This window comes from Fundulus heteroclitus, unplaced genomic scaffold (assembly GCF_011125445.2).
Source record: "Fundulus heteroclitus isolate FHET01 unplaced genomic scaffold, MU-UCD_Fhet_4.1 scaffold_43, whole genome shotgun sequence".
NCBI classification, from domain to species: Eukaryota; Metazoa; Chordata; class Actinopteri; order Cyprinodontiformes; family Fundulidae; genus Fundulus; species Fundulus heteroclitus.
Genome location: NW_023396846.1, coordinates 2,640,715 through 2,667,941, shown reverse-complemented (window position 1 = coordinate 2,667,941; position 27,227 = coordinate 2,640,715). Strand labels below are relative to the sequence as shown.

Sequence of the window (27,227 nt, the reverse complement as noted above, 5' to 3'; positions counted from 1 at the left end):
AGGACTGATGTTGTCAAGAACCACATGAAGAACCTGTTGGATATGATGATTAAAGAGGAGGAGTCAATGAAGAAGAGGAAGAGTCAATGAAGCAGAGGCTCCTAAGCAGCATCCAGACCTGACATATCTATAAAAAGTGATGCTCAACAACATAAAGGCAACAACACTGGTCTGTAAATGTGTAACATTTTCTGAAGCTTGACTGGTATTCTGGTAAAATGGTAGAAAACTGTTTTTTAGAAGTGTTTTTTAAAACCACTGCAGTGGTTTTAAAAAACACTTTTTATTTTACAATTTTGTAAACAACAGCTGCTGATTAAACTGAATGTTACAACCTTGACATGATTATAAGATAAGAAGCGCCGTGAAAACCCGCCTGTCTGGCTGCAATGCGCGCTCCCGACACCGCCTGTCTCATAGACATAATATAAGAGTAGACGCGTCATTGGGCGGGTTCTGCCTATGCTGCGATGCGTCAGAGCGTCCGCCATCTTAAATGTGGCAAATCTGCAGTTACTCAGTCACTTAAACGGTATCAGAGGGACTTTAATCTCTGAATATACTTTGTATTCATAGTATTTTTGTAATATTACAAGTTTATTTTCGTATCCCTTTAGCTTCATTCTCCTGAATTTATTCTCCTAAAGAATAAAAATATTTAAAATAATCTAACCTGGCCCTATTACTCCAGGAGTGAAATAATTCTGCAAACTGTCATTATTCTGGAAATGTTCCTCCTTAATTCTCATAATATGATGTTTTTATCATAACATTATCACTTTTGTGTTTGTTTGTTTATTTTTACTTTATTGACCTAGGACTTTTTTTTCCTCATATTATTAATTTTACCTCTTTAATACTCACCCAAAAGTCTGTTCCTAAAGGTTTACATGTGACACGGTTTTTATGAAATAATGAAGACCACAATTTTTAGATTTAACAAATTGATCCTTATATTCATAACACATACACAAATATTATATATATATATATATATATATATATATATATATATATATATATATATATATATATATATATATATATATGTGTGTGTGTGTGTATTTATTGCAGCACAGGAATGAGGCATCTTCTCTGATCCACGTTCACAATAACAGAACTCAACTTTTTTCTGCCACATACAATATGGCGGTGACGTTGACGTGCGAACCTGCGCCCTATGACGCGTCTACGTATATATGTCTGTAGCCTGTCTGGCTGCAATGCGCGCTCCCGACACAGGTGTCCGGCAACTTTTATTTGTGTCCCTGGTCCGACACGCCTGAGTCCAATAATCCGGTAATTATCAGGACTCTGGAGAACCTGACTGCAGACTGAGGAGCTGATTGTTCCATTTGATTCAGGCGTGATGGACCAGAGAACCTCTAAAAGTTTCAGGACACCGGCCCTCCAGGACTGGAGCTGGACACCGTTGGAACAGGAACCTGAAAATGTGGGACTGTCCCTTTAAGAGGAACAGCAGGACGCCGTGCACGCTGCGGCTCTGTGTGAGCGTTCACACGTTTCCTGTGTGAAACTAAAAGTCCAGAATAGGAAGAAGTTGTGATGTGGAAATGTTCCATGTGGTTCTGTTGTTGGTGTTGGTTCAGCTTCTGGTTTGGTGCCGCAGGAGTTTAGCTAGAAAATGAAAAACGTCTTCAGTCTGTCCAAGTCAGCAGTTTGGAAGTAAAGAAGCTGATTTTAGTCCCAGACTGTCAGCGTCGGCTCTTCTTTCATTCTCAACGTGTTTTCAAGGTTTGGAAAGATGGAGCAGAAATATCATTTCATCATTGCTTTGAGTTTCTGCTGCTGATTTATTCAACTAAAGAACAAAATCTGTCATTTAAAAACATGTCAGAAAGAAGATGGAAATGTTTTACTGTAAATTAGGACTTTTTGAAAGTCAGTGTAGATAGAAGAAAATCCGTTTTATTGAAAAAAGCATCAGAGGAACAGAATAAATAAATCAAACACAGGAGAAGAAAATCAGTTTATTACTCATTAAAACACATGAAGTAGAACTGCAGCAAATCTACAAAAGGAAGATTTAACATGTGAATGTAAAAAGTGTTTAGAAAAATAGGAGCCGACAGAAACAGCTAATGTCCAGAGATTGAGAAAAACTGGCCAACATTTCAATGAAATCTGACTGATGAATGAAAGTAAAAAACCAAGAGAGAAAGTCAACATGCTGATATTCAGAGTGAAGCTTTGACTGGAAACAGGCAGAAAAACAACATGTGGATCCTGGAATAATCCCAGCTTCCATCTTTAAAGGACTGGAAGAGGAAGAAGTTTCCAAGGAATCATTTAGAAGAGTTTCACAAACAAACAGATTGAATCCATGAATGTGAAAACATGTTTCTGAGTGAAATAGACAGACATGAACAGACTGAACTATCTGTTCAACAGGGAGAGGCTTTCTCTGACAGGAGGAGACTCTTTAGACTCAATCAGCACAGAAACACTGAGGAACCAGAACTGGACCAGTAGAACCTAAAGCCAGGAAGCAGAGGTTCAGTGAATGTGGTGTTGAAGGTGTGGAGGTGGATCAGTGAGTCAGAGGAGACTCTGTAGAAGGACAGAATACCAGCAGGACAGTCCACATACACTGCTACTCTGTTGGAGACGGAGGAGGAGGAGATAGATGTTTCTATGTAATTGTGCCGGACAGAGTAACCATGATCATCAGAGCAGAACAGACTCCAGGACTGATCATTCCATCCAAACCAACAGTCATCACTGTTTCCTTTCCTCCTGATTCTTCTGTAACTCACTGATATATTAACGTCTCCTCTCCACTCGACCTCCCAGTAACAGCGACCAGTCAGACCAGTTCTACACAGCAGCTGAGGAAAACCAAATCTATCTGGATGATCAGGATATGACTGAAGCTCCTCCACACGTGTCACCTTCCTGTTGTCTTCAGACAGTTTGAGGTTTCTGTTCACTGTGTTTGTGTCGATTGTGAGTTGACAGGAATCTGATGGAGAGAACAAAGACAATCCAGCTGCAGTTATTGATCATTTATTGACACTTTGATGATGACTCCTGAATGAGTGATGGACAGTTTGAAGATGGTTGAATGTGAGCTGCTTTGTTGTCATGAATCAAATGAAAAACACACTTACACTTCCTCAGACCTGGTGTCAACCATCGTTCTCCAGCAGGCTCCACCCTGAAAGGAGGAGGGGGGTCAGACCATCAGTCTCTTTCAGCAGCAAACATGGACATTACATGTCTCTCAGACACACATTGTCCTCCACTGAGAAAGGACCAGTCCAACATTTGGACACGTCCACTTGTTGTAAAAATCCAGAGAAAGAAAGAAGAGCTGAGAGCAGACAGACACCTGGGCTCTGATGATGATGATGATGATGATGATGATGATGATGATGATGATGATGATGAAACATTACAACCTGCAGTGGATTTAGTATCGCTGAGGGAAATTCACGTGCTCTGTGCTGCAGCGCTCTGATTGGCTGAGATCAGAAATGGAGCAGGTTTTAAAAGAGAAGGGCCGACCTCTTCATGAACTAAGTGACCCTCTGTGGCTGGCAGACCTGGCATCTTTAGTTGATCTTACGCATCGTCTGAATACACTGAACAAGAAGCTACAAGGCAAAGAACAGCTGGTGCCACACCTGTATGCACACCTGAAAGCCTTCTGGGTAAAGCTCCGCCTCTTTGAGACACAACTACGAGGCTTTAATGCTGCACACTTCCCTGCTCTGTCTGAAATCACGTCTGCTTTTCCAAAGGCCGACCTTTCTGCTAAAAAGGAGAAATATGTGTCTGTGATTGCATCTCTGGTGACAGAATTCAACCAGCGTCTCCAAGACTTTTCTGTCACTGAAAAACAAATCCAGCTGTTCTCCACCTCCTTCCTGGTGGATGCAGAAGAAGTGGAAGAGAGTCTGCAGTCAGAACTGATTGAAATGCAATGTGATGATTCTCTGCAGAGTCAACATCAGCTTCTCTCCCTCCCTGAATTCTTTCAGAGTTTGGATAATGCCAAGTTTCCTCTGATGAGACGCCACGCAGAAACAATGATGAGCCTGTTGGGCTCAACATCCAGATGTGAACAAAGATTTTCTCTGTTAAATCAGAACAAAAGCAGACTGAGAAGCAGAATGAAAGACAGCATCTCTGTGAAGTCCTTCGTGTCTCAACCACCAAACTTTCTGCTGACATGTCAGCCATCCTTCAATGAAAGGACAGCATCACTGCTCCCACTGACTGCAATGTTCTTCACATTATAGCTGACTTAGAAATACACAGTATTCATGTGGCAATATGGCACCTCTAGTGTGGCCCTTTGTTTAGTTTTCTGGATTTGGCCCTCACTAAAAAAAAGTTTGGACACCCCTGGTATAAAGTGTTAATGTTCCCCTTTTTATTTAGGAAGATAAAAAAGGTGAATAAATAAATCTGCTTTAGCACCTTTAAATGAAATAAAGACAAGTAACAAGTGCTTCTCTGCATAAAACACTAAAATAAAAACACTCAGGGTGTCAATCTAAAATCACAGTTCAATAATATTTGCTGATTAAATGCTGATTAATTAAAGCTAAAGCCAGCAAATACCAAGCTAACCCTACGTTGCAGGCCTGTTTCCATGCTTGTGAATATGGAGACCAAACTCAGTGGTCGCTTCAGTCAAAGAGCAAATAATAAACTAAAAAGGTCCCTTGTGCCAGATGAATAATAATCCTAACAGAAACGCTCTGCTCTGTTTAGTCCTCCTCTCCTGTGGAAAAAACTCAGCTCCCACAGTCACGGCTCTGACTCCAATACTAGGCCACCTGCTTTATAAGTTTGGTTTTTATTAATTCTGCATTATTTTAACTACATGCGCTGTGTTTCTGTGCCTCAACGCTCTTACTGCTCCTCTCTCCTCCCTTCCCTCAGACCCAGGTGCTTTTATCAGCGGCCAGCCTTCAAAACGTGAATCACTACGTTTAATGTCCTTCCACTCGTACCAAAATGTCCCAGTTAAAGTCAGTAGGAGAGTCAGTAGCTGTGTTTCATGCTATTTTGTTTTTAACCACACATAACCAGCGGTGCTTCAATGGAATGCTGCCTTGCTCTTTAATTCAGGTGAGCATAATTACGTTAAATGTAATTTAGGTGTGGACTTTTAAGGGTCATTTTAAGGAACTTGTAACATCAGGGGCTTCAGCTCAGACCCATTATTCCTCCTCTTCCCTCTAAAGGACCCTTTACACTATTTATTTAGGCATTTTTCCCACTGTTTATTCCTTGCGTGCAGAGCACCAATGGGGGTAAAATCTGCCCACCTCACCGCCTCAAACTGATATCATTAATATAAATGATGCTGATACCAGACATTACCAAAAAAAGTGTTTTTTTCTACAGTCACTCAGGGAACCAGAGAGACACAGACCTTGAAAAGCTGAGCCTTTACTCATCAACTCTGGGGCTGCTACGCATAAAAAGTGCTATATTTCCTGTAGGATTCCCCAATAAAGACTATTAGTGAGCTAAAAGCGAAGCAGAAAGTCATTATTCCGTCCGCTCTGACCACAAACAAAACGCTCAGAGAACAACTTCAAACTGTGCCTTCAGCTTGGTAATTACGCACCAGAGCGCCCTGAGGAGAGCAATAGAGGAGATTTGTCTGGTCAGAGCAGAGACTGAGATGAGAAACCTGTGGCTGTAAAAGGTGATGATGGTTATAAACGGTAACAGGCTAGAAGTTCATGGAGCTGAAAAGAGGGAAACATCAGCAGCTGGATCAGCATAAAGACGCAGCGTGAAGCCCTGAGTGCTTTAAGTGTTCCTGCTGAGGGGAAAATGTCAGACCATACAGGCTTGATGAAACTCAGCCTGATTCACCAATGAGGTTATAGATCTACACTAATAAACAAACCCATAGATTAATGTGTCACAGTGTAATAACACCGTCAATAAAATAAAACTACTTTATTTTATTCAGTATTATTTGAACAGTTGTGGGTACTTTCTGTTGTAACCCGCCAACTGAACAATAACATGTTAACACATCTCTTTCACTTTTTAACAAAATACATGTTTACTTCCATGTCTGGTAGGATAAAAATGAGACGTATATAACACATGTCGCTGTGAAGCCACCAGCCGGCATATTGGTACTCCCTATTTCCTCCAGTAACTAGGGAATATGTGCGCTACAGCATCGAATAACGAGGATTTTCTCATGTTCAGGAGGGCTTAAAACTTTTAAAGGTATACTATGCAACCGGGGTTGATTTTCCAGCGAGGCTCCCCCCAGAGGGCGAAAGTAAAAGTGCACTGTCGTAAAGATGCTCAGCTGTTCTGGGTTCTCTGTCAAACCAGGCGCGGTTGTTTTGAGCTTAGCAGACAGGCGAACGCAACGAAAAGTGGAAATAACGGCAGTACAAACAATGACTAACACAGTGAAGGTATGAACATCAAGCTTCCCGCAGCGCTATCTTGGCGAGGCGGCCGCCGCCACCGCCTCGCCAAGCCGCGGCCGCCGAGCGTCTCGCCAACATAAAAAAAATTAAAATAAATAATAATAATAATAATAATAATAATAATAATAATAATAAAACTCGATATGCTTGCATGTTCATTTGACGTTAACACGCGGTTCTTTGTTGTTGCTTTCGCACATGCATCTGAAATTACTCATTTAATCATCCAAAACGGTATGGGACACATTAATTAACTGAAAAATGTTGCATAGTATGCCTTTAAAACGTCAAATGCGATATACTTTTATGTTATGTTCTAAAACTATCAAGTACTGAGAAAGTCATGTGCTGAAATATTTTGCATGTTATTATATATATATATATATATATATATATATATATATATATATATATATATATAAAATGAATAACATGTAAATATTTCAGCACCTAATTCCCTAGTAGTTGATAGGGGTGTGTCTCATTCCGCCTACTTCCGTCAGTGCACTGCTGATGTGCACTGACCACTTACTGCCGTAGTGCCCACTTTTGACCGTTAGTAGTGTTCCAAATGGAACACTTATGTTAAAACACTTACCGGAAATGACGGCATGACGTGACGAACGCAACACACGTGACCGCAAATTTTTCAGACCGCCAAAAAGACCGCCAAAAATATATGCCGGCGTTTTATTTTATAAAAACAATGGGTTACGTTCACAGCATGTTGAAATTATATCGCCTCCGACGTCAACGCAGGATCCTCCAAATATTGGCTGAACATGAGGTATATTTGTGTATTTTACAAACACCTATCATGCACAAATTGCAGTGTAGCAGTTACCTTTTCATAAGTCAGGAGCAGTTCCTTGTATTAAGTTGATGAATTACTAAATGTACACAGCTGGTTCACAGACGTTTTACCATTTCATGTCACAATTACTAAATGTTTTTTTCACTGCCTATATAAATGTTATGCAGGACAGTGACAGTAAGCTGCTAGTTATTTTACCATCAGTAGGCTACTTCAGTGTGCTCCAAGTGGATAAACAAAAAAAAAAAGCTCTATCAATATAAGACTTCACAAATATATATAAATTTGTGCTCAAAATGTTATGTTATCTTTACACTAACATACACCAAGCAATAGGCAACAGAATAGACAGGCCTATTGATGTTCTATCATGTACTAATTCTGATTAATTAAGAAAAGACAAGGAAAACACAGTAACAGAACCAGATCTTAACTTTATTTTAAACAAAAAAAATTTAAACAACAAAACATAATTAATTCACTTTCCTCTCCCCACTCACAGCGTCCTCGCAGCCCCAGAAAGTACTGCCAAATAAATGCCACAGTGCCAGTGTTGGCACTATACTTTGATGGCCACAGCGACATGAGGGTTGACTATCGCCTTTCAAGGGTGTCATTCAACGCACTCATGGATCTGTTGGGCAGGGAATGCGACCATGGCTGGGGCCCAGAAATCGACACCCTGATCTTTCTTTTCTGGCTTGCCACTCCCTCCTCCTACCGTGTTGTTGCCAGGGCCTTTGCCATGCCCCGGGCAACTATTCACCGGGTAGTCCACAGGGTGAGTGGGAAGATGGCCGCTCTTCTTTATCGGGTGGTCCGACATCCCACCGCAGAAGAGCTCCCTCGCCTCGGGGGTAGCTTTGCCCGTCTGGCCAGATCCGCAACCTTCAACCGTGTGGTTGGTGCCATCGATGGCTGCCACGTCAGGGTGAAGCCCCCAGCACAAGATGCTGCCTGTTATTTTAACAGGAAGCTCTTTTATTCCATCCAGCTGCAGGCCATCTGTGATAACGTGGGGAAGTTCCTCGATGTGTTCGTGGGGTACTGTGGGTCAGTTCATGATGCCAGGGTACTGAGGAACAGCCCCATATACTATCAGCAGTCCTACCCTCCACCAGGATACAGCATACTTGGAGATGGGGGCTACCCCTGCCTATCCCAGCCCATCAGCCTCATCACACCCTTCAGACAGCCCGTTCGCAACCACCTCCAGGCTCGCTTTAACAACAGCTTGTCAAAGGCCAGGAGCATTGTTGAGCGGTCCTTTGGGATGCTGAAGACTAGGTGGAGGTCCATCTTCTTCAAAGCTCTGGAAGTGGATGTGACTTACGTGCCGGAGGTCATCGTCTGTTGCACGGTCCTACATAACATATGTATGAGCAGCGAAGACCTGCTGGAGCCAGATGCTGATGTCAGGAGGGCACGAAGACCAGCACCAGCACCTCCAGGAGCCGTCTCTGGTGCAGAGCAGAGACAGAGGATGGCAATGGCATGTTATGTCCCTGACCATGATTACATTTAAAAATGTAAAATGCATGATTGAATAAATTACATGACCATTGTATGATTGTGTTGATTTCATCTGGCATGTTAAAAAACAAAACAAATCTGAATAAATTACGACCATTCTGCAAAATCAATGTTTAATGTTGAACACATTAGATTTTGCAGAATGGTCGTAATTTATTCAGATTTGTTTTGTAACATTGTGAGGTAAATATATTGTGTACTTCTTATTAGTTTGATAAAGTAGGTAGGTAGTATTTTTAGGAATTTATCAATCATGAATTTGACATTACCGCTTTTGAAAGTCTGGAGTAACCTAATCAGGAAAAAAGATGTTAAGGTGTGGTATAACGAGTGACACAGTGTAAATTATGTTTTACATATTTATTTAATATTTAATTCACTAAATTTTTTTTTATATCAGATCTAAAATTGCCAGGAGGCGCTCCTCCCTGGCAGACGCCTCTCTCTCCCTGGCAGCCATCTCCCTATCCCTCCTGTCCTCCCTCTCCCTCATCTCCCTGAAAAACCTCTCCTCCCTCTCTACAGTCTGATGGTGACGCCTCTCTTCCCTCTCCACAGCCTCTTGGTGCCTCCTCTCCTCGCGTTCTGCAGCCTCTCTCTCTCTTTTCTCCTCTCACTCTCGCTGCTCTCTCTGCATCTCCTGTATCACCTCATCAGCCTGCTTCTCATTCTCCTGCAAGGCATTTACAATAGCCACGGTGTCTACCCGGCGCCTCTTTGGGGTAGACACCTCAGGAGTCACCGGTGTCACCACAGAAGAGGGTGAGGCCCTCGCCACTTCCGGGTCGGATGAAGCAAAGAGAGCAGGCGGCTCCATAGATGGCCTGCTCCCTATTGCTTCATCCATTAGTGTGTACCACTTCCAAGAAGCAGCGGTGGCCTCACCCCCCTCTGTACTAACACCGGTACGAGGGTTCTTAAGTGCCTGTGGATGAACGACAAAAAAAAAAGCTGCACTATTTCACTATCAAATGCTAAACACTAACAATGTATTTACATTTCTTACTTACAAATATACACTACCGTTCAAATGTTTAAAGTCTCTCAATCACCATAGGTAAAATTCCCAAACAATCCTAAAGGAGTTTTCCAAAAAGATATGTATGGAACAACCTTGTATCAGGGTTCCTACAGCACAAGGCAAGTTAAATTGAAGACTTTTTAAGACTTTTTAATGCCACTTGAAATAAAAAATTAAGACCAACTTCATGATAAACAAGATAAACCTGGATGCGACAACTTTACCCAAATGTTTATTTTAACATAAACCATTACTTTCTGGCTCAGTAGACATGTTAAAGATTTTGAAAAACATTCCATATAGGAAGAAAGCTAAAAAACACACAAATTACAGATATATTTTTAACAACTACTGAATTGAATTCACAAACTTTGTTTTGTTCCCTACTAAAATAAACTATAAATCAGCGCCAACTCTTTTTCACAGCTATGGTCCGGCCACAACAGTTTTTATTGGTTCCGCTATCGGGACGAAACCAATAATGGTTACATTGTGCCGTTCGGTAAATTTAAAAAAAATAATTATATCAATTGTTTGACTGTTTGGTAAGGATTACAAAAATAAAATCCTATTTATGACCTGGTAACAATTTTAAGACTTAAGAAAGACTGATTTAAGACATTTTAATGCCAATTAAGGCCTTAGTTTTATATTACAGAATTCAATGCCTTTTAAGACTTTTTAAGGATCCGCAGGAACCCTGTGTACTAACCTTGTATTTCTGCACCAAATTCTCCCATCGCTTCCTGATGGCTTTAGCATCCAGCATCCCCTCCAACCCCTTTTTCTTAATGAATTCCCTGGTAAAAACACAACAGCAGATCATATCAATGCATTAAATAATACAGAGGCCCACTACCAGAACATTTAACATGACACGAGTACTGGGTTCGCCCACCTAATGTTATGTTACTCATTAAATATTTCTTATGTTTTGTTTGCAACAACAATATCACAACATTTATTTTGAGTAGATTATTTATCCTGGGGTTGGGCCAGAGATGCAGACTGCTTTACATGTGTTTACCACAGCACTGTCAATAACGAGCATATGTGATCACGTTAGTTTGAAGTGAAGAACGTAGCGTAATACAACTGTTAATGCAATGTACTTACTCGAATCCAGTAAGGGTCGCATTCCTCCTGCCAGTAAATAAATCTGCGTTAGCAGCACGCCAGGGGATTAGCTCCCTGGTATCTTCGTCGGTCCCTAAAACGGATCAAAATACCTCGATGAGACAAATGGAACTCACCTTGCCCGTCAATAGTATACGTGATATCCAGCATTACAACGGCACAACACTGTATTCACCAGCCCATAATCTAAAATAGTCACGAAGCCAGTTTCATAACTTACTAGCGTTCACACAGATAACGTGCTCGTCCCAATGGATGGCTTATTACTGCTGTTATTTAAAATTAACACGATAGAGTTCACATGTCTAACGTGCTCGTCTCAATGGCTGGCTTAACGTGCTAGGTAGCTATAGGTAGCTAGGTAGCATTAACATGTAACTTACGCTAATTAACTCGCCAAATGATTATATCAGCTTCTGTCAGTGAGGGACATGTAAGTGATGCATTAGACGAGAGTACAATGCCTCGTATTACCACCATTACTTACATTTATATGATTGCGGTGTCGCAGCTCCGGCTGTCTCGGCTGAAATGTCCGCCATTATTTTCAAAATGGAAAAATCTTCCCGACGTCCTTAGCCCCTCCCTTTCCGCTTTGTAGTCAAGATGGCGTCCGTTTAGTGCGAGTAGGGTCCATCGTTACGCACTGCATTTTGTGACCGTTTTTAGGGGGTCATCCAGGTACTTTCAGTGCACTGACTTTTTGTGTTATCCACACTACCTACTTAAAACTAAGTGTTCGAAGTGTAGAAGTAGGCGGATTGAGACACACCCATAGTGTTAGTACATCCACTGACTGTAAAATTACCTATGAAACGTTTTCACACAGCCAGAAAACTGCTTGTTGTTGCAACCAAATCCTATGAGATTCTGTGAGAGTAGGGAGTAGCAAGATGGCAGCCAGTGACTTCAGTTTTTAAGGCCAATCAGCAATCCAGTAAATAAATAGAGATCAGTGGACTGGACCAGGGTTTCTGTAAGCTCTGCCCCCAGACCCCCAAAAATTAACAAATTCTCTCTCTTAACTTTTGGTCCTTGTCTCCAACGTTTCCAGAGGTCCTCTAAAAGCTTCCGGGTGGCTCAGAGTTCTAGCTGGGTCCAATCTCTCGTTGTCCGGTTGGGTAACGATCCTCTACAAGCTTCTAGGTCCAGCTGAGTTAGCCTAGAGTCCATTAGCTAGCTTGTTAGCATTGGCTAGTTGCTATGCTAAGCTAGCGGCTAAACACAGTCCAAAAAGCTTCAAATAGAAACTTCAGTGTCTTCTACCTCGGACTAAAACTCACTGACTCACTGTGGATCATCGTGGGGACAAACCACGACACATATTACTGTTTATAGTCCAAAGACAAGCCAGTTTAACATGAAGATGATGGCTTATGGCCGCAGAACCGGATCTCTCTGCTGCGCTCTCTCATCCAAACTCATGATGCATTCAATGATTGATTCATGTTTATTAGCGTTTACTTCATAGACTTTTTACTACATCTCTAATTTAACTAGGCTACATGGTCCTGATCCAAGCTGGATGAGTTCTGAATGGATGGATCTGAGGCTTCAAAGCAGCTTTTAACGCCAACATATCACCAGAACCCAGTTCTGCATTGATGGGTCTCACCTCAGACGGTCAGAGGGACCAACAAAGTTCTACCTCCTCAATCTGCTGCTCACTGCAGCCTTGAAATGCAGATCAACTGATTGGTTGAAGGCAGAACCTCCATCCTACAACTGGTGGTGCTGAAAGTTTGGGCCAGGTACCAAATGTTGAGAAGAACCAACTTGACCAGACTTTAAATGAATGTGTTTTATAGGCGTTGGGAACCTGCAGTAATGTTACTCATGCAATAAAACTAAAGGTAGTAATTAGTAATTGGATCATTGTTAGATGGAGGATCTGAGACCTTGTGACAACACAGCTCTGACCCAAGACTGGTTGATGATCTGGTTGTTGTTCTTTTTCTTTTTGTTGTTTAGAAAAAAAAAAAAACTCAATAAAATTTTATTTAAAATGGGTTTCATCATGTGAATCTAACTGGTGAACTTCTCTTTCACAAATATATTCAGAGTTCCTATTCAGTGCCATTAAAGACCCTCGGCCCTTTAATTTTTCCTGTGAGTCGTTCTTAGTGAGGAGAATATTACAGAAAACTGGGTAATGATCTCTGCCTGCAGACGAGTCGTCTAATAAATCCCATTTCACAAACAGCTGAAATATTCCTGGACACTAGTGTTAAATCAAGGACTGATCCATTTCCTGGATGAACATCTGTTCTGGTCTTCCATCATTCAACAGAATAAATTATTACCCTCTAAATTTTCTTCTACTATTTCTCCATTTCCATCTGTTCTGTTCTCCTACTGCTCTCCAAGCAATGCAGATTGGAGAGCAGTAGGAGAACTCAGCAGAGTGAGAGAAATAGACCCTGATGTCCTCCAGCAGCCTAAGCCTATAGCAGCATAACTATAGAGGTAGCTCAGGGTACCATGAGCCACTCTAACTATAAGCTTTGTGAAAAAGGAAAGTTTTAACATTAGTCTTAAAAGTAGACGGGGTGTCTGCCTCACGGACCAAAACTGGGAGTTGGTTCCACAGGAGAGGAGCCTGATAGCTAAAGGATCTGCCTCCCATTCTACTTTTAGAGACTCTAGGAACCACCAGCAGACCTGCAGTCTGAGAGCGAAGTGCTCTGTTAGGAACATACGGGGTAATCAGAGCTCTGATATATGATGGAGCTTGATTATTAAGGGCTTTATACGTTAGAAGGAGAATTTTAAATTCTATTCTTGATTTAACAGGAAGCCAATGAAAGGAAGCTAAAATTGGAGAAATATGATCCCTCTTGTTGATTTTCATCAGAACTCTTGCTGCAGCATTTTGGATCAGCTAAAGCAGGGATGAGCAACTGGCGGCCCGGGGGCCGCACACGGCCCTCGTCATCACTCAGTGCGGCCCGCGAATAGATCAATAATAATTTAATAATGATTAAAAAAGTCAAGAGCCATGGCTACTAGCAGTGGAAAATAAAGGGAAAACTTAACCGAGAAAGTCAAATCTTTAGGACAAAATGGGAAGAAGTACGGACATGGGGAATTTTTTATTTTTTTTGGTCTCTTGTCATTCACACAAGAGACCTTTATCAATGGTGATAAAGTAAAAAATCTTGAAGATTTTTTACTTTATCACCATAGACCAAGTTAATGCCATCCAGATTAAGTGATTGATTAAGAAGTTTATTTTTTGAGGACTCTGGTCCAAATATTACAACTTCTGTTTTGTCAGAATTTAAGTGCAGGAAATTTAAAGTCATCCAGCTTTTGATGTCATCAAGATATAACTGCAGTCGAAGTAATTGATTGGATTCATCAGGATTTATGGATAAATATAGCTGAGTGTCATCATCATAACTGTGGAAATTAATCCCATGCTGTCTGATAATTTTGCCAATCGGAAGCATATATATAGTAAATAGAATTGGTCCAAGGATTGAACCCTGTGGTACTCCACAGGTGACCCTAGAGTTTGAGGAAGATTTATTATTAACATGAACAAACTGGAATCTGTCTGATAGATAAGATTTAAACCAGCCTAATGCTTTTCCTTTAATTCCTACAGTATGCTCAAGTCTTTGTAGGAGAATATTGTGATCAACTGTATCAAATGCAGCACTGAGATCTAACAGGACAAGTATAGACACAAGTCCATTATCTGAGGCCATGAGAATATCATTAGTGACCTTCACCAGAGCTGTTTCAGTGCTATGATGAGCTCTGAAGCCTGACTGAAACTCCTCAAGTAGGTCATTACTTTGTAAATGTTCACAAAGTTGATTAGCAACTACTTTCTCAAGAATTTTAGATAAGAAAAGAAAATTAGATATAGGTCTGTAATGTATTAAGTCATCTTCATCAAGAGAAGGTTTCTTAAGTAAAGGTTTAATAACAGCTACTTTAAAAGCCTGTGGTACATATCCATTTACTAAGGATAGATTAATCATGTCTAAAATAGGACCACTGATCAAAGGGAATATGTCCTTAAACAACTTGGTTGGGATTGGGTCTAACATACTGTTAGAAGGTTTAGATGAAGCTAAAATTTTAGACCTTATATTCAATAGACCACATTTAATTGTTTTATTTTTTGGTTCAAGTTGAGTCATATTGATGTTTATTAGATTTTTATGATTTGCTCCTTTTAAATCCGCCTTTGATCTATTCAGTTTTGGCCGTGGGAAAGACACCGTCTCAATAGGGTAATGGGTGGGTAACAGTACATAAGCTGCAGAGAGGAGTGTTAAACTATGGCTCTGCTTCCTGGTCTGGACCCTGGGTTGTCAGCATTTAGGAGACATTAAGGGACAGAAACATTCAGACGTTTCTCGCCTTTGAATTAAATAACATACAAAGACAAAGGTGCATCTTTTCTCTTGATTAAAAATTAGTGGTGTGCTTACTTAATTGATAATTATTAATATCCACTACGAGAGCATCATGCTGAGCCAGCCAGGATTTGCATCATCATCTTGAATCTTCTCACTGTGGGACGCTGCATTAAACTATTCCTAATTGACCATTAGATTTATTTAAATTAACTGCAATTATTCTAACTGCACGTGATATGAGGGGTTGGAGAGGGATAGGTGGGATTTAATTGAAGAGGTTTGATTTATGATCTGTAAAATCAGTTCAAACTTGGTCATAAAGTTCCTCTATACCGTTATTCCTCCATACCTGAGAGCTTCCAGTCTCCAGCAAGGATCCTTCAGTCCAGCCGACAGCAGATTCACTCCTGAGTCTCCTGGATGATTGTAGCTCAGGTCCAACTCTTTCAGGTGGGAGGGGTTGGAGCTCAGAGCTGATTTCAGAGAAACACAGCCTTCCTCTGAGACCAGACAGCCTGACAAGCTGCAGACACACGATTCAACACAAGATGTTGTTTTAATAAGCAAAACATAGAAATCAAACTGTATTTTGTTCTGTAGGTTATAAAAAGTAACATCTGACACATTTAAACGGATGAATTCTGACTAGAGCTTCACTGGGTTGGAAATTGCAAACTGACACAAACTCTGCAGAAGGTTCGAGCTTTAAGGGAAATTCAAACTGGACCTAAAATAACAAAGATAAACTGGTTGTCCCAGTAGAACCATTGTTCTGGTGTCTAGATCGCTTTAATATTTTTTAATCTAATTGGAGTCAAGAATTGAAGCTGAGATAAAGAATAAAGCAGTGGTTTGGATCAGTGGCATTAGCAGCGTATGATGAGCACATATTTCACACTTGCAGAATCAGCAAAATGTCTTTGAGAAATCTCCCATCTGAGGTCAGATCCAGTCTTTTAGTGTGCTCCCTTTCTTCCACTCTTTGTTAAACTTTTCCCCATATTTTCCCCACTTACTGCATCTCATTCTCTTGTTGTCTCATCACTAGTTTCCCTGTCACTCTGGGCTCTGGCCTGTGTGTGTTTGGGATGTGCTGAATCAACTCTGGCAGACGTGATGACCAGGAAACTGGACATGGAAAGGTACAAACTATCTACCACTAATATTCCGCTTTAATTGTGGCAACTGAGAGATAATGAAATTATTTCTCTTAGAAATAAAGTCAAGCCCAAACACACAACTTAACCTTCAAAAACATGGGTCATGGTTATGCGGAGTAATTGAGCAGGCGTGTGTTGCTGTGCACAAAATAATTTTCTGTCTTTTCTTTGACTCATTGCCAGGTGTGGGCTTAGGTGGAGCAGGTAGTGGATATATTGAATACATAAAAAACTAATCTGATTGTTTAAACTAAATATTTAATCCAGATGTTGTTGTGGCTTAATGCATCTTTTTAACAAACGCTAAATGTCTTTCTTAATGACACAACGGGGCTGGTTTGAAAAAATCCAGCTGCTTCAGACCATTTGTAGAACACAACTTTCGTTCTCTTGCTATTTCAGCTTCCAGCTCTGCTTTGATAGCTCTGCTTCATCTTTCTCTGTTCTCATCTCTCCTGCTGCTCAATCAGCGCACTGCATTCTGGGATCTTTATGTGCTCAGACAGAATAGTCCATTTTAGTAAATGGAAAGGGGAGCAGAAGTTGATGATGCATTATGTTACATTTTTCTGTTACCTTTGTGATTGTAAATCTTAATTATTTTATTTAAACAGACATAAATAATTAATGGGTAGTGTTAAATGGCTGGGTAACCAGTGGGTCCCCTTACTGGTGGGGGCCCAGGTGGTTGTTTTCAGCTTCTCTGCATTGAGGTAACGTATAGTTGTCTGTAGATGAATATAAAAGAATCAGAATGTTTATTATTGTGATTGTACATCATGTTCCACACATGTACAACGAGATTGAAGCCAGGTCCAACCAGTGCACTCATATCAAAATGTCAGATAATCAAAAATATATACAGTACAATACACAGTAGTGTTATGTACATTAGAAATATAATATATGTTGCTGTATAGATTGTTAAATATGTGCGTAAATATTTCAGGACAGAAACTGTAAATATTGTACAATGTCAAAATTGCAGTTTTTTTAAATTGATGAATAATGTCAATAAACTTATATTTACATAAACTTTTTAGCAGACATAAGTTAACAAATCTATTTTTAAACTAACATTTCCATCATGTTTTAGCAGGTAATGGACAGAAATCTGGTTTCAACAGGATGGAGAACTTTGTACCTGAGAGTTTCCAGTCTGCAGTTTGGACTCTCCAGTCCAGCAGAGAGAAGCTTCACTCCTGAATCCTGCAGGTTGTTGTTACTCAGGTCCAGTTCTCTGAGACTGGAGGACTGGGAGCTGAGAACTGAGGACAGAGCTTCACAGCTTCTCTCTGAGAGGTTACAGCCACTCAGTCTGAGGAGACAGGGAGAAACATCTGCTATTAAACAGTTCATCAGAAATATTGTTGATTTAATATAATGTATTTCAATTTTAAATGGATTCTGAGTAATCATCAGATCAACGGCTTTTGGGGACCAGAATTTTGCTGCTGCCACCCCAAACCATCAGGAACTCAGACTCATTACAGAACTACAAATCCCACATATTTAAACTTGCTTTTCTGTAGTATAATTTTTATATATTTCTGTGTTTTTAAAAATAGTTTTGTAAACTGACTTTGTGTGTCCAAAAAGAACAATATAAGTTTGATGCATTATTATTATTATTATTATTATTATTATTATTATTATTATTATTATTATTATTATTATTAATGTTGCGCAGATTCCATTTTTTTGCCCCGATACCCGATACCTGGCCACTTTTCAGTATTGGAATAAAAACATCCTAGTGCCATAAACCCCATTTCCACTACCCTTGTTAAACCGATCCATGCTGAGCTCGGTCTGAGCTTGGATCAGTTCACCAAGTCAAGCTTGGTTCTGACGACCGTTTACACATCACGCTATCTTGGTTCCTTGGTTTCCTCACCTCCTAGTGGTGATCTGTGGTACTACTGCTCTCTCGGTTTGAAGGAGGGAATCAAGCAAATAAAAATGGTGGCGCCCGTAACATTCAGGCAGTTATGCTTGGTGAAACGTCGTTGTTTGCGGAGAGTCAGGAGAAGACGGCAACATTTGGTGAATTTACTTGACAGAGTCGGCTTTTGGGAAGTGGATAAGACAAACGAACGTCTAATAAGGATTTACAGACGCAGGAAACAACGACAGACGCTGAGGTTCATCACACTGCTAAGCAGAATCATGACTGGAAACCGTGTCACAGTAGGGAAGCTAGTGTTTTTATGAATGTTTTAAATGTCAGCTGATCGCACAGAGATGACGCGGTCTGCTCATGCGCTCTCTGTTATTAGAGAACCGGGCCAGAGAAAAACCGGGCCGAGCCCACACATGGAACCGGTCTGCATTTAGCGCGGTCCGGTTGTGTCTGGCTCGGTTCAGTTCAGTTTGTGTTCCATTTACACTCGATAGTTATCTCGGTAACTGAGCTCTGACTGGTCTCGGCACGGTTAAAAAGGGGTAGTGTAAACGGGGTAAATGACTCGATGCCATCTTCTGGGGTATATAATATGTTAAACTCTGGCCTATAATGGCTAAATCACTTGTCATGACGCTCTGATTTTTACACAATGTATAAAGTAATGTGAAAATAAATACCTGTTTTCATGCCGATATATTTTTTCGCCTTTTCAACAAAGATAGACATGGTATTATGCATATACAAAAAAAATTAATAAAAAATTTAAATTTCAATAAAGTCATAAGTTTTGTTTTTTGTTAATTTTTTTCACTCTCTCTCACACATCTAATTCTGAGCTTTCACACCAACAACAATAACTTCTTTGAATATTTTTGCTTGCTGTTTATATACATATTCATACAGTTTAAGCCTGGAAAAAGGTTTTAAACTTCCAGGTCATTCCAGTCTTACACTTTGCTTGTAACTGTACAGGAGCTTAATATCCTTGAAAGAGACTGTTTAGCAACTGTTTAGTAACTCCAGGTACTTCGTTTGGCACCGTGGTTCAGCCTTAGTTTGTCAAATACAGAGACAACAAATTAATAAGCATTAAAGTATGGTTTATGGGTTGGGTTTCTGCAATGTTACCTTCAGAACCAATCTCTGCACCGCCTAATCTACTTTCAGCAGTTATCACACGTTATTGCAACAGTAAACTGCAGAAAATACGAGCAGAGTTGCTCTGTCTGCGTTTACTCCCTCGGCTCCTATGGCGGAGGGATATTTAGTGCAAGCAGGTCTCTTAATAACTAATGTTTCGTCACTTATTTTATAGCCTGAATAAGCGATTTCACTTTCAGAAACATGCCCAAAAAACGAACAACCCCCGACTCATTAAATTTACAAGTGACTTTAGAAAAAAGAAGCCCAAAGTATCATGAAATAAACAGTCTTGGCAACAGTGAGCGGGTCTGTTTTGCTACAGTCTCTAGCAACCTTGAAACTACGGAAAGCGCCGAGGGTAAAACAAACACAGTCCAGAGAGCGCGGCGGGTAATTACATAATTACAAAACATTAGGGAACGGTGTGCGTGTTTTGACACGAGATTAACGGCGACAAAATAAAATTGTCTGCGTTATGGTCTAACAAAGTTAATGTGTTAATAACGTGCTAAAACTGACAGCCTTAATTCTAACACATTCTGTTGGGATGGGCGTCCTGAATATATTTCATTCTTCAAAGGAGCACAAAATAAAACCTTTGAGAATCACTCCTATACGGTGTGTCCTATACTGTGTCTGGTTTCTATTCATAGGGAATAATGGTAAGACAAAAGTTAACAAATCTATCACTGAACTAACATTTCTATTATGTTTTAACAGGTAATGGACAGAAATCTGGTTTCAACAGGATGGAGAACTTTGTACCTGAGAGTTTCCAGTCTGCAGTTTGGACTCTCCAGTCCTGCAGAGAGAAGCTTCACTCCTGAATCCTGCAGGTTGTTGTTACTCAGGTCCAGTTCTCTGAGACTGGAGGACTGGGAGCTGAGAACTGAGGACAGAGCTTCACAGCTTCTCTCTGAGAGGTTACAGCCACTCAGTCTGAGGAGACAGGGAGAAAAATCTGCTATTAAACAATTCATCAGAAAGATTGTTGATTTCTTTTTCATTTAGGATGCTGATGGAGAAAAAGTGAGGAGGCTCAGAGAAACTGTGTGAATAAAAACAACAACTTGCTTTTCAAGCACTTGCTGCCAAATGTTCAAAAATAACAGAATTTTTTGTAGCAGGGCCGTCAACAGCTGCCATGGCTGATGATGACGGTGGTGGAGACATCAGGTCTCTCAGTGGCAGCAACATGTAGCAGAACCTGCGCTAAGCTGGGCAGCTTTCAGAACACTATATACAGAATAAAAAACTAATTACTGACCAATATCCATGTCTGAAAATCACCAGTACAATCCACATTCAGCTAGCTTAGCTTCAGCACAAATATATCGCTGAGACATTTTTTCATATTCTTTACCCAAAATACTTTCAAAACATATTCAAGTTCTTTCTGACCAAAGTAATTCTCACAAAGATGAATGTTTTCCAAGGAGGAAGCGTGTAGAACACATTAAACTTCAACATGAACAGTTTTTTCTAGCTTACTTGATAGAACATTGATTTTCCCGAGAAAATACATCAAAGATAGTTTTAAGGTAAGAGCACTCACTATGTCACATAATCCAATTACAAAACTGACAAAGGTAGATGTCTCACTCTGATTAAACATGAAACACTAAACATTTTTAACTGTTTTTAGCATTGATTTACTTGGACTGATTTTAAACTGTGAACATATTATATTATTTATGTAATTTATTCATAGAATGAATTTATTGCTCTTTTAGCTAAAGGCTCGACTATTATTATTATTATTAATATATAAGTATTATTAATATATTATTATTATTATTATTTAATGCATTAACACAGAAAAATATAAAAGTTACAATTCTGACACATTTTGTTGGGATAGGAGTTCTAAACATGTTTCATTGTTCAAAGTGGTCACAAAATAAAAACCTTTGAGAATCACTCCTATATGGTGAATCTGTGCCTGTTTTCTAGTCATAGGGAAAAAAGGTCAGACAAAAGTTAACAAATCTATCAGTGAACTAACATTTCCATCATGTTTTAGCAGGTAATGGACATAAATCTGGTTTCTACAGGATGGAGAACTTTGTACCTGAGAGTTTCCAGTCTGCAGTTTGAACTCTCCAGTCCAGCAGAGAGAAGCTTCACTCCTGAATCCTGCAGGTTGTTGTTACTCAGGTCCAGTTCTCTGAGACTGGAGGACTGGGAGCTGAGAACTGAGGACAGAGCTTCACAGCTTCTCTCTGAGAGGTTACAGTCACTCAGTCTGAGGAGACAGGGAGAAAAAATCTGCTATTTAACAATTCATCAGAAATATTGTTTATTTAATATAATGTATTTCAATTTTAAATGGATTCTGAGTAATCATCAGATCAACGGCTTTTGGGGACCAGAATTTTGCTGCTGCCACCCTAAACCATCAGGAACTCAGACTCATTACAGAACTACAAATCCCACATATTTAAACTTGCTTTTCTGTAGTATAATTTTCGTGTATTTCTGTGTTTTTAAAAATTGTTTAACCGACTGCTGTCTGTTGTTTCAGAGACGGTAATTCATCCTATTGCTATCAGTGATCACGCTCCTGTTAGTCTCACCTTAATTAATAAAAAAATAACCCCACAAAACAAAAGCTGGAGATTTAATACATCACTGCTTAAAGATGAAGAATTTATAAAATTCATCAAAGAACAGTGGGCTTCATACTTAGAATACAATGATCAACCAGGTATATCGGCATCGATATTGTGGGAAGCTGGAAAAGCAGTGATGAGAGATAAAATAATTTCTTTCTCATCTCATAAAAAGAAAAAAGAAAACAAAAAGATTCAGGAATTAGAAGAAAAACTTAAGTTACTAGAATCCTCTCAAGAATAAGGAAAGTTAGGTAAAATCCGTGAAGTAAAATTAGAACTAAACCACTATATTGAAAAGCAAAATAGATTTCTAATACAAAGACTTCGAATAGAAAATTTTGAACATGGCAATAAGTCAGGAAGCTTCCTAGCTAATCAGCTTAAAATAAATAAGGAGAAAACTACTATATTTGCAGTTACAGATTCAACTGGTAATACAGTAAGTGAACCAGAGTGTATAAATAATACCTTCCGCGATTTCTACAAATCTTTATACACACCACAGATAAATCCATCAGAGAAGGATATTAAGCAATTTCTGGATAAAATTACACTTCCTAAATTATCAGATAACCAAAGAATGACACTGGATTCCCCGCTGACAACAGCTGAAACCCAGGAAGCTCTTAAAAGCATGCCTAATAAAAAGGCTCCAGGTCCAGATGGATTCCCCACTGAGTTTTATAAAGAGTTCTGGAATATTCTAGCCCCAACGTTCCACAGAATGTTGCAGGAAATACAGGAAAAAGGTAGATTTCCAGCTAATATGAACTCTGCCACCATCAGCCTTCTGCTCGAAGCCAGACAAAGATCCTGTGTTGCCCACTAGTTATCGTCCCATATCCTTAATTAATGTGGATATTAAGATAATCTGTGAAGCTTTTGCAAAAAGATTAGACAAAGTTTCTCCTCTCATAATACATCCAAATCAAACTGGTTTCATCAGAGGAAGGCAGTCATCCACAAATACACGCCGATTACTTAATTTAATTGATTATTCCTACAGTAAAAACATTAAAACCAATATATTGTCTTTAGACGCAGAAAAAGCATTTGATAGAGTAAATTGGAAATTTTTATTCGCTACTCTTCATAAATTCGGTTTTGGCAATTTATTCATAAATTGGTTAAAAATTCTATACAATTCTCCAACAGCCTGTGTCAGGACAAATAATCAAATATCTTCCAGTTTTTGTCTACAGAGGAGCACCAGGCAAGGATGCCCTCTTTCTCCATCACTTTTTGCCATCTTTATAGAACCTCTAGCAGCAACAATCAGACAAACAAAAGCTGTAAAAGGTATAAAATGCATGAAAATAGAGCACAAGATTAGTCTGTACGCGGATGATGTATTACTTTATCTCCAGCATTCAAATAATTCTCTTTTACAAGTAATTAGAATACTAGAATCTTTCTCTAAAGTATCAGATTACTCGTTAAACTGGTCTAAATCTACGGTACTGTCAATTAATTGATCTTTCGAAAACTCCCTAAATTTACATTTGCGCTCAGGAAATATCACATATTTGGGTATTACTGTGCTGTCTAAATTAACGGATTTACTTAAACTTAACCACGCCCCACTTTTAAACAGGATAGAAGAGGACCTTGAAAGATGGAAATCGCTTCCAATCACACTTATGGGTAGGGTAGCTTCAATAAAAATGATGGTCCTACCTAGAGTTAATTATTTATTTTCAATGGTCCCCAATAAACCATCATCTGACTGGTTTAAATCTCTAGACTCTGCCATTTCTAAATTTCTTTGGAAAGATAAACCCCCACGTATTAGCTTAAAGACAATACAGAAGACTAAAGACAGGGGAGGATTAGATTTGCATTAGTTCTACTCTGACAGCATGGTGGGAGTTCCTTAAAATGACAAAGCCATCCCTTATCACATGCAGTCGTACACCTATCTGGAATAACCCTGACATCCTACAAAATAATAAAATTATAAAGTTTACATACTGGAAGTGTCAGGATATTTTTCTGGGATGAACCCGGACACAGCACGCACACACAGAGTCAGTTCTTATGGATGAGTTTATTGAAGGGTGTAGCTGGTGAATGACGTGGAACCAGAGTCTTGCAGCTGACGATGGTGTAGAGCACAGAAGCTGGCCGGCAGGAGGCGTGTAACGTGACTGGCCGGGAGGAACTCAGGAGCAGAAGACTTGTGACCAGGACTTCAGAGACGTGGACTTGAGACCAGAACATCGAAGGCGTGAGCTGGAGACCAGAACATCAGCGGCGTGGGCTTGAGACCAGAACCTCAGTGGCGTGAACTTGAGACCAGAACTTCAGAGGCGCGGACTTGAGAGCTGAGCTGGAGCTGGGCAGTGACTGAAACAAAACACAGTTGGAAAGAAAACCTCTGACAGGAACTGAGCGGGAGTGAGCACTATGGACCGGCGACGGGAACAGAAAGAGGTGAGTCTTATAAAGCGGTGGAAACAGGTGATGGCAGATCAGGGTTAATTGCTGCCTGACAGGTGACGGGGAGTTAAGGCTAATTAGTGTATGGAGCAGAGCGAGGGAGGGCTGAGTGAACTGCACACTAAGACAGACAAAACCTAAACCATGACAGGAAGAATAAAGGTATTAAATATCTGGAACATCTACTCGACGGAACCGAGTTCATCAATTTTGCTAAACTAAATATGCAATATGGCATTAGTAAAAATAAATTCTTGGAATATGAACAACTTAAATCTATAATTAAAAATAAATATAAGCATATTAATGGTGGTTTACAAATCCCAACTAATATATTAGAGTTCCTAGATTTAACCCCCCCCCCCCCAAACTACTGTCTAAATCATACAGGACACTGACTAAAATAGATGATTCGATATCTCTTCCTATTATGAAATGGGAAAAGGATCTATCAGTTAGCTTTGAACAAAACTTCTGGGCTCAGATATGTCTAAGAACTTTCAAATTGACTAGAAACACCAATTTACAACTAATACAATACAAAATCCTTCACAGAGTACACTGCACAGGACAAAGATTATTCAATATGGGGTTGGCACAATCTAATATCTGTCCACACTGCATAGGCAATCATCCTGATAATTATTTTCATGCGTTATGGTTATGCACACCAGTCCAGAGGTTCTGGACACAGATATGTAAGGACTTATCAAAGTGTTTGAGCTGTAAAATTACACCTTCCCCATCAGTTTGCTTGCTCTGTAATTTTGAGGAAAGTCCTCTGAAAAAAGAAATAGTTTACATGGTTTTCACTGCTTAATGTATCGCAAAGAAAACTATCCTCATGAATTGGAAAAGTAAAGAAAATCTCAGTATCAATCAGTATAGAGATCTTTTGTTGGATCATATTAATCTAGAGACAGCATCTGCATCCACATCTGATCGATTTCTTTGGGCTCCTCTGATCAACACCATCACTTAGTGGAATAGGGGGCGGTGGGTTGCTTCCTGCAGGGCGCAGTGGCTGATGGAGGGGTTCCTGGGGCTCTGGGGGCACTTGGAGTAGGGCGCCTGGTGGATCCGACTCCGGGGTCTGTTGCCCCCATCTGGGAGGAGTTTGGGAGGCCTACGGGTGGCCTACAGCACCGCTTGCGACGCTCTTGGGTAGCTGCGTGTTGACGGACGTGGGTTACTGACCTGGTAGCTGTGCTGCCGCTGGGTGGGGCCGGGGTGGGTCTGGGGGTCTGGGGTCCCTGGGGCGCGCCGCCCTCGGGCGGGGGCCCCGGCGGGGGCCCCGGCGGGGCCTCGGAGGTTCCGGTTACGGGGGGTGTGCCGCTTTTGGTGTGGGCCGGCACGCGCCTGGGTGTCCGCCCCTGCACGGGGCCTCGGGTGCGCTGGGGGGCCTCGGGGCCTGTTGAGCTGGTAGGGGGGCATGGTCATTAACATCTCAGGGCAGATGCTCTTCTCCTTCATTGGATAGGCACTCTGCTAGTGGGGGGAGGGGGAAGGAGGGGGAGTAGGGACTTACCCAGCCTGGATGTCTACTGTCGAATGTATGGTGAGTTGTTTGAACGTTAGTGTTGGGGAGGGATTAAATCTACGGGTGTGGGGGGGGGGGAGGTGGGGTGGACGTTCTGGTGGGCTTGTGTCCGGCCCTCTGTCCCGGTCCTGGTCCGTGTCGCCTTCCGGTGCGGGTTTCGCTTGGGGGGTGGGGTTTGGGATGGCTCGTGCCGGCTGGCTGGCCAGGGTCCCCCCCTCTTATTTATTTATTTATTATTATTATTATTATTATTTATTTTTTTATTTTTATTTTTTTTGGGGGGGGGGGGTAAAGCCAGTAGGCTTGGTGGGTGGGCTAGGGGGTTTGAGGTGTTGGTCCTGGTGGGTGGTTGGCTGGCGGGCCCTGCGGCCTCTCCCTGGCCCCCAGTGTACGGTGGTGCCGCTGGCGAGGCCACCTTCTCTGGGGGGGGGGCTTTCGGGGAGCGGGGGTGCCTACTGGAGTCAGTAGGGGAGCTGGCTCCCTGGGATAGCTTCCCAGTAATTTGCTCCCCATCCCCGGACTCCTCCCTCTGCCTGCTCCATCACGCCGCCACACATGTAGGTCGTGGGGGAGAGGGCGTTACTGGAGGTTGCCACCTTTTGGTGACGTCCCTCTCCCCAATTTTATCATGCATCTTAGACACTTTCACTTCAAACATTTTCACAACGCACACTCATGTAGGTCATGGTAGGGGAGGTGGGGGGAAGACGTCTGGGGGTGGGGCTTATGTTGTGTGAGCCTCACCTCGGACGGCCCCCTTTCACCTCCTCTCCCACTTAGACATTGAGGGTTCTGGGCAGTTGCCCGGAGGGGGTGCGCTGCCAACAGCTTCCTTCCGGAGGGGGGTGGGCTGTGCCGTGCACCCCCTTCGGCACTCCCAGTTTTTAAACGCACTTGAGAACAACATGCAACAACACATCATCTGAGCAGGCGTAGGGAGGATCGGGGTCTTCTGCACACCCCCGTTCTCCGATGGCGGCAAGGAGTCTGGGGCCTGGAGGAGGTGCGGGCCACTGTGTCCGGGGTCTTGGCGGGGGCTTCTATGGGTAGTCAGTGGCTTGCCAGGTCTGGGGCTGACGCCTCCGCTCCCCCCAGGAGGG

The 27,227-nt window shown here is 41.2% G+C and overlaps 1 protein-coding gene across 1 annotated transcript in view; it reads right to left on the bottom strand.

Moving 5' to 3' along the window:
* Nucleotides 1–2,414: 2,414 nt before the first annotated feature.
* The window catches only part of LOC110367968 (NACHT, LRR and PYD domains-containing protein 12-like), a 37,459-nt gene continuing 12,646 nt past the window's right edge, over nt 2,415–27,227 (bottom strand). Inside the window, exons 7-10 of the mRNA XM_036131394.1 lie at nt 21,605–21,778; nt 15,674–15,847; nt 3,132–3,178; nt 2,415–2,983 (exon numbers count right to left, since the gene is read on the bottom strand). Of these exons, the coding sequence (XP_035987287.1) occupies nt 2,454–2,983; nt 3,132–3,178; nt 15,674–15,847; nt 21,605–21,778 (925 nt within the window). The 3' untranslated portion in view covers nt 2,415–2,453. The remainder of the gene's footprint in view (nt 2,984–3,131; nt 3,179–15,673; nt 15,848–21,604; nt 21,779–27,227) is intronic.